Source organism: Aptenodytes forsteri, unplaced genomic scaffold (genome assembly GCF_000699145.1).
Source record: "Aptenodytes forsteri isolate BGI_AS27 unplaced genomic scaffold, ASM69914v1 Scaffold290, whole genome shotgun sequence".
Lineage (NCBI taxonomy): Eukaryota > Metazoa > Chordata > Aves > Sphenisciformes > Spheniscidae > Aptenodytes > Aptenodytes forsteri.
The window spans coordinates 786,801-795,037 of NW_008795244.1; the positions used below are offsets into that span (position 1 = coordinate 786,801).

At 51.6% G+C, this 8,237-nt stretch overlaps 1 protein-coding gene across 1 annotated transcript in view; it reads right to left on the reverse strand.

Annotated features, from left to right (window-relative positions):
• SLC35D1 (solute carrier family 35 member D1) overlaps positions 1-8,209 on the reverse strand; it is a 15,244-nt gene extending 7,035 nt beyond the window's left edge. Inside the window, exons 1-9 of the mRNA XM_019471918.1 lie at positions 8,165-8,209; positions 7,998-8,084; positions 7,612-7,679; positions 7,048-7,119; positions 6,160-6,228; positions 5,751-5,853; positions 4,917-5,009; positions 1,536-1,603; positions 463-541 (exon numbers count right to left, since the gene is read on the reverse strand). Coding sequence (XP_019327463.1) covers positions 463-541; positions 1,536-1,603; positions 4,917-5,009; positions 5,751-5,853; positions 6,160-6,228; positions 7,048-7,119; positions 7,612-7,679; positions 7,998-8,084 — 639 coding nt within the window. The 5' untranslated portion in view covers positions 8,165-8,209. The remainder of the gene's footprint in view (positions 1-462; positions 542-1,535; positions 1,604-4,916; positions 5,010-5,750; positions 5,854-6,159; positions 6,229-7,047; positions 7,120-7,611; positions 7,680-7,997; positions 8,085-8,164) is intronic.
• Between the last annotated feature and the right edge of the window lie 28 nt (positions 8,210-8,237).

An 8,237-nucleotide genomic window follows, 5' to 3' on the forward strand; every position in this document is an offset into this window, starting at 1 on the left:
AAAAGCAAAAAAAAAAAAAAAAAAAAAAAAAAAAAATCCCATTGGAGCCACCCCCCCTCCATGCAGCACACAGCAAAAGCCCCAGAGCCTCCATCCAGCCCTTCCTGTGCTGCTGCTGAGCAGACACCGTTGCCTGTGCGGGCAGAGCCGGGGGACGTGCGGTGCTGGAGCGACATGAAGCAGGTGCAGGGAGGCTGTGGATGCCCTGAGGCTGTTCGTGGCTTTTGCTGGAGTAACTCCTGCAGTCAGGCAGCACCTTGCCGCACATCCCGGGCAGGCAGCGGGGAGGTGCAAGATGACTCAGGCCATGCAGAATTGGAGAGCGCCGTGGTGCCAGGGAAGTTCCAAGTGCTCAATGAGCCCCCATGCCAACAGCTAAAGCCGCTGTTTAATACGAGCGCCAAGCAATGATTACTGCGATGCTCGCCTGACAGCACCCCCGGGAGCAGAGAAACCACTTACCTTAATGCAGCCAACTATTGTAGTTGTAAGAGCAGAATTATACTGAGTGCAAAGAACCGTGGAGTACATCAAAATAAACCTGCAGGAGGAAGAGCCAACATCAGGCTCCATGAACCAGCAATGTGCGCTCGCAGCCCAGAAGGCCAATCGTATCCTGGGCCGCATCGCAAGAAGCGTGGCCAGCAGGTCAAGGGAGGTGATTCTGCCCCTCTACTCTGCTCTGGTGAGACCCCACCTGGAGTACTGTGTCCAGCTCTGGAGCCCTCAGCATAAGAAAGACACGGACCTGTTGGAGCGGGTCCAGAGGAGGGCCACGAAAATGATCAGGGGGATGGAACAGCTCTCCTATGAAGAAAGGCTGAGAGAGTTGGGGTTGTTCAGCCTAGAGAAGAGAAGGCTCCGGGGAGACCTTATTGCAGCCTATCAGTACTTAAAGGGGGCTTATAAAAAAGATGGCGGCAGACTTTTTAGCAGGGCCTGTTGTGACAGGACAAGGGGCAATGGTTTTAAACTAAAGGGGGGTAGATTTAGGCTAGATATAAGGAAGAAACTTTTTACACTGAGGGTGGTGAAACACTGGCACAGGTTGCCCAGAGAGGTGGTGGATGCCCCATCCCTGGAAACATTCAAGGTCAGGTTGGACAGGGCTCTGAGCAACCTGATCTAGTTGAAGATGTCCCTGTTCCTTGCAGGGGGGTTGGACTAGATGACCTTTAGAGGTCCCTTCCAACCCAAACGATTCTATGATTCTATGACACGCTTCAGGCATTGCCATTCATCTCTGCATCTCTCCTCCTCTTTTCTAGAGCGGTATTTGTACCACCACTTTTTTTGGCTAAACCTGCACTGAAGCAGGGTAGGAAATAATTTCCATCTGCCATAGCTCTCAGAAATGGTGTCCCTATCAGGACTAAAGATTTAGATACATTTTTTATATTTTTTTTTTTAACCTAGAACAGCTCAGACCACCAAAATATGCTACTGCTGGAACCCACCCACCCAGCCGCTGGTTGACGGCTGTGCCCCAGCCCTCGGAGGCGGGCAGCACCTGCCATAGCAGTGTACATGCTTACCCCATTACACACGACAGCGTAAACTGCACAATGAAGAGCGTGTCTGCCCAGCCCTGGTACTCCATTGCCTGCAAGAAACACACCCCAAACCTTAGAGGAGGAGAAGGAGACGCAGTAATTCACAGCAAGGTGAGAAACAAACCTCTGACATCGGCTTTCATATCACAGCAGAAAAAAAAAAAACCAAAACACAGCCCAGCCTGACATCCTGGGGCTGCAGAAGGGCCAGCTGCCCACGGCAGCATCACCTTCCAGCCCAAGTGAGCACCGTCTTCCTGGAAAAAGCAGTGAATAACAGTCATACAAGCAGAAGGAACCAGAAAAGGCATTTCCTAGCCACTTGTTGTCCAAAATCACTCTCTTGAGAGCCCCTCAGCAGCAGTTGAGGTCACCCACATTTTGTGCATCTGAGCTGCTGGCAGCAGCGGGAGCCTCTGAGGCCCCTGGCCACATCGGGGCTTGCTGCAACGCAACCCCAGTGAGAGAGCCCTGCCACCGCCACCCACAGCGACAGCTCTCCGGGCTTCCAACATTTGAAAGGGACATGAAAAGTTCACATATAGATTTAGTAAATTCTGGGGGGAAGCTCAGAAGAGCTCTCACCAGGTGCTGGGATTAGCGGAGCAAACTGCAACGTTTAGACAGCGTGTCCCAGGGGAATTTAACCTCTAGGGACAGTGGTGACAAAATGGCTAAAGGAAGTCTGGATTTCACGGTAGGGCTTTTTTTAATTGGGTGTTGTTTGTTTTTTTGGGTTGGGGGGGGTTTGGTTGGTTGTTTGTTTTTGTTTAATTATTTATTTAAAGTTACACTCCACACAGCCAAACCCACGTTTTTGCCAGCTGCAGGTCTGGGGATGACTCCAAGGACAAAGCTCCAGCAGCAGAAAATGGTTTGCAGCGGGGACAGGGAGGGAGGCCAGAGGGTGGTGCTGCCAGCCAGGCTGGGGACACGGGTCAGAAGGAACCTCATGCAGCTCAACAAGGGGAAGTGTAAAGTCCTGTCCCTGGGGAGGAACAACCCCAGGCACGAGGACATGCTGGGGCCGGCTGGTAAGCAGCTCTGCAGAACAGCCCCAGGGTGCTGGTGGACACCAGGTTGACCATGAGCCAGCAACATGCCCTTGCTGCAAAGAAGGGGAATGGTTTCCTGGGCTGCATTGGACAAAGTGCTGCCAGCAAGTCAAGGGAGGGGTTCCTTCCCCTCTGCTCAGCGCTGGTGAGGCCACCCCTGGAGTGCTGGGTCCAGTGCTGGGCTCCCCAGTGCAAGAGAGACACGGACATACTAGACAGAGTCCAGCAAAGGGCCACCGAGATGAAGGGACTGGAGCATCTCTCCTATGGGGAGAGGCTGGGAGAGCTGGGACTGCTCAGCCTGGAGCAGAGTGGGCTCAGGGGGGTCTCATCCATGTGTATAAACACCTGCAGAGAGGGTGCAGAGAGGACGGAGCCAGGCTCTTCTCAGTGGTGCCCAGTGCCAGGACCAGAGGCCATGGGCACAAACTGACACACGGGACGGTCCCTCTGGACATCAGGAAACACTTTTTCACTGTGAGGGTGACCGAGTGCTGGCACAGGTTGCCCAGGGAGGTGGTGGAGTCTCCATCCATGGAGATATCCAGAACCCAACCGAACATGGTCCTGGGCCACCTGCTCTAGGGGATTGGACCACATGAGCTCCAGAGGTCCCTGCCAGCCTCAACCAGTCTGTGATGCAGTGAGGAGGTGAGGGCAGAACAGGGCAATAGCTGGTTCCTCCAACCTCCCCTCCCACTGGGGCAGGGACTGGCACAGGGGAGAGAAGGGCTGCCAAGCACACGGGGATCCTGCCAGGCAGCTGGGACTGTGCTTTACAACAGGGACATGAAATACCAGCCTGAGGGGGACCTTCCTGCAGGCAGTCCATCCCTTTCACCCCCAGAAATTATTTGCAGGGCTTTGCTCACCGCCATCAGCATGCCCATTTCTGCCTCTCACAAAGCATGGCATGACGAGACATTGTTACCTTCGATGCTTGTTAATGAAACACAAAATTTAACACATCCACATTCATGAGTATAGTGAGAGGCTTTCCTATGCAACCCCCCCTCTCCCCAGCATGGCCCCCCACGATGCGGCCCCCCATCCCAGCTCTGCCCCAGGAGCCATCCCTATGCGAGACATGTTCAGCTGCACGCCCTTCACAAGAAGGTTTTTCATCAGGCTGCAAACGTGGAGTTTCCTGGCAGCAGCCCCAACAGAGTGCATCTTTGTCTGCCTCCGGCTGCCAGGAGCTCAGCCAGGGAAAAAGAAGTTTATTCAGGGGAGAGAAGAAAAAAAAAAAAGGCAATTTCTCCACAGGCTGAACAGAGGCTGCACAGTGCAGCACAGAGCAACATTTTGCTCCCCGGCTGCCAGTTCCTGCTTATAAATGAGCACTTTATCCCCAAATATATCCCACTGAGTCGCCCTTTAAGAAGGGCAGGGTCTGAGCTACCTTCACCCCATGCAACCACTTCTCCTTGCTAATCGCAGCTCATTATCTTAGCAACTGCTTACTGGGGCTCGTCATCAGGGCATTAAGCTCCTAATGAGAAAAAAGCCACCAGGCTCTCCCTGACCAGGTATGGCTGGGGTGGGACGAGATGGGACAGGGGTGTCTGCAGGGGCCATTGGGACCCATGGGGGTCTGGGTGGGCAACACCTCCAACCTTCAGCATTTGCCTTCCCTGCTCATGGAGAGGGATGCCCCTTCGTGCAGGCACGAAAAGTGAGTGCTCTTGCTCAGGAGAGCCAACCGAGTATAGCTGCACATGAGTGTAATAATAATAATACAATATAAATTTCAAGTACACAGAACCGCATGTAAATCAGACCGTGTCCTGTTGGGGCAACATGGGCAAACTGATCTCCAGAGCAATTCAACATAATAACCACCCCAGTAAGAGGGAAGGACAGAAGGAAGTTTGAAGACGCCCATTTATTCTAAAAATACTTGACTTCTTTGTTTTAAATAATATTTGGTTTCACTTATTGCTCTCGCACTTCCCCATTCCTCAAGCATTACAAAAATGCTTGAATGGAGCAACTCTGTGGATTTAAAGTCCAATGTAAGACTTACAGTTACTTTCTACTTACACGGCTTCCCTCTCTACCCCAAAACTTGGCCTCAATCATCCTTTGCCCCAGCCTCTTCCCTCAGATGCTACACAGTACTTATTTGCAAGTTGGGGATAATGAACTACTTTGTAGTTTCACGTTTTGAGTATTTCCCATTTTACGTAGGAAGGCTGTTACAGAAGAGTGTGTTGTAACAAACAGTAAAATGTTCTTCTAAGCAACCCATTTTGCCCATAAGGTATTGTGCCACTAAAGATTTTGCTTTTGGGGGCAGGAATCCTACCTTTTGCGCATCTCCGGTGAAGTAGGCAATGGTCAAGGTGGGAAGGATCATAAACAGTGCATTGTAGTATAGCAGACCGTATTTTCCCAGCTCCTAGAAATAAGAAACATCTGTGTATTTAAGTTGGTTACAAACAGGCACATAAAGCCTTATTCATATTGCTACTGAAGACTGGGTCTTGTGAGCTAAATCTACATGGGATTCTCAGAGACAGAAGAGTTGGGAGTTTTGTTTGTTGTTGTTTTTTTTAATATATATATAAATATATACACACACGCATATATTTTTATTTTTTTAATATATATGTGTATTAAAAAAAAAATATATAAAAGAGACTTGGGTGACAAGCTTATTCATATTGCTACTGAAGACTGGGTCTTGTGAGCTAAATCTACATGGGATTCTCAGAGACAGAAGAGTTGGGAGTTTTGTTTGTTGTTGTTTTTTTTAATATATATATAAATATATACACACACGCATATATTTTTATTTTTTTAATATATATGTGTATTAAAAAAAAAATATATAAAAGAGACTTGGGTGACAAGCTTGCAACGGGCTTTACGGCCACCACCAATCAAAATGCCGTTTCTTTGCTGTCGCAAGGGACTGCGGTCATAACCGGCACAGGGGCATGGCTTTGGTTAGCACCATTTGGCAATGCTGGCACCGAGAGCAGCACAGCAGTATTGCCAAACCTTCTGGACAGGAGATTTTGGGAGAGGGATGGGGTAGCACCGGGTGAGCCTCCCCTCTTTGCCCCCTCAGATGCAAACTGCTGCCAAACCAAGCACAACACTGCAATGCCCAGAACGAAGCCGAAGGTCAGCCTACCTTTGAATCCAGCTTCTGTTTCACATAGGCACCGTTTGCAGCTGTTAAGGCATCGTTAATAAGGATAAAAATATATCCTTCCAGATCGAATGCCAAGTCAGCACTGGGAAAGGAAAAAACCCTGAGTTAAAGCTTTAAGCTGTGCAGAGTGTAACACTTGCAAGATTTCTTCCACATTCTGTTTAGCCAGTAAGTTGTCAGAAAGAGTTAATCATACAAGGAGGGACTGGGATTTGGGTCGGTAAAACATTCTTTCCTACTAGAGAGCATGTCTGAGAGTAAAACATCAGCATTTACTCTCTCTCTTCTTGGGACTACCGTGGTACTTGATTCACCTTAGCTTTGCTGGCTGGCCCACGCAGGGACCCTTCAGAGACAGAGGAGAGGGGAGAGCAAACCGGGAGCTCACCTAGCAGCTACGAACGCACCGATGATCATAGCAAATACTGTCATCTGAATACTCCAAGAAAACTTTTTCCTGAAAAGAGATGTAGAAGGACATTGCCATCATCTACAGCTAAATCTTCACTGAAGTATTGCGAGCACTTTGGAGAACAGCAGGGAGAAGCCTTTCCTCCCAGCACATACAGAGGGAGGGGGGGGAAAACCCCAAGCAAACCAACCTGTGCAAAAGCAGCAAGTAAAAGCTAGACATTTTTAGACAATTACCTCTATGATTTAAAGAAATACAACTTAGCATCAATGAGGTTCAAATTTACGGAGTGCTACAACTCTGCCTATGGCAGCGAACGGTTCAGCTGTGCATGGGGCGCTTGGCACTGCGTAGGGACCAGCCCAGCACCCTGAGCACTGCAGTGCCAGCCCTGGGGAGGGGGCTGTCGGCACACAGCATGAGCAGTTTTGGGGTCTCTGTAGGCACCCGGGCGGCGGAGAGCCGTTAGCAGGGGCAGACGGGCACAACACCCTCTGCTTCCAAAACTGCACTGCACAGCCAGGCTGCTGCAAGTGGAGACAGAGCACATCCATCTTCCCCCCACCTGGCAGCTACACATCGCACCTTGTCTCGCCCAGCTCCCTCCAGGCATGCAGAGAGGCAGCAGGGAAAAGGGCTGTGCAGATCAAGGCAAGCAACACACTGCTGCTCTCTGTATCCACTTCCTCCGCCCACCCTCATTCCTAAAACCTAGCTTAGAGCCAAAACCCCTGACCACACGGATCTCCAACACACAAAAACTCACTGACATGCTGCACGTCATTCCAACACCTTCAGACTTGTGTAACTCTAACTGGTATCTGTCACTGAGAGCCCTGGAGAGAAGGGGCTGGGAAGACTCACTTGAGCAAGAATCCTTCGGCAAACATTGTAAACAGGATGGAAAACCTTCGCAGGACAGTGAACATCGGCAGGCTGCAAGAGGAAGTTTCAGCAGGGTGAAAGGGCTTCCCCCCTCGGGTGCTGACGAAACGCAGTTCTGCAGCCACCCACAGAGCAATGCCCCAAGTGGGCACTGGGATAAGGGCTCCAGAGAACAGAGCCATGGGCGAGCCTGCCAGTTTCCTTACGGAAACTCTGTTACTCCCACACCCAAAAAGGTATCACTTATGTCAGACCTTGCCAGGGTGGGGGACCCCGCGGACGGCCCCAGACCCTCACCTATGGTGGGTGAGGGCCGGACCTGCATCCCTCCCTTACCCACAGGCTGGGGGAAAGCATTCAGAAACACGCACGTGGCTTATTTTAGCGTGGGCAGAGGATGAACCGTATCGCCCCGAGCGGCTCCTGCTCGGGTCACCCACACCCCTGCAAAGCCTTAGGGCCCAGCAGCAGCTCCCCACGAACACCAGACCCCCCCACAAGGACCCTGTTGTATACCCCCCAGTAGAGAAAAGCCATCCATACTTCAGTTTCTTTGTGCTGAACAGTCCTGTGATCTGGTTCCCAAAATACAGAAGAGGTAGAGGAAACGTCTAGAAAATTTTAAGAGGGATAACACACTGTGTGAGCGACCAGAGAAAGCCAGGGAGCTCCCCAGCAGGACCTCATTTTATAAACGTGTATGAAATTATTTCCACCCGCGATGGAAATGTTCACACACGCACGTGTCCCAGCTCCTCAGCCCAGAGCTGCCCCACGGCTGCAGGCTCCCGCATGGCTCACTGCTCCCAGGACAAGCACTGGCATCCCGCTGCCAAAAAGCCCGTGGTGCCCATCACGGGTGAGGGGCTGGGGCAGAGACCACCGTGCGGCCTCGGGGCAGAGGAGAGGTGCCCGGGGAGGAAGCTTACCCGCCGGGGAACGTGCCTGTCAAGGTCGGGGAACTTAACAACCCGCAACGCCTTGCCCGCCCAGAGCACCGCCACTGTCGCCAGCATCTGCAAGAGAGCAGGGGTCAGCCCAACCGCCCCCCGCATGGCAGGTCAGGGGGGGACAGGACAGAGGGGACCCCACTCACCTGGCCCAGCCCCACACACAGCGAGGACGGGAACCTGCGGGCAGAGAGCAGACATCAGTGGGGGCACCGACGT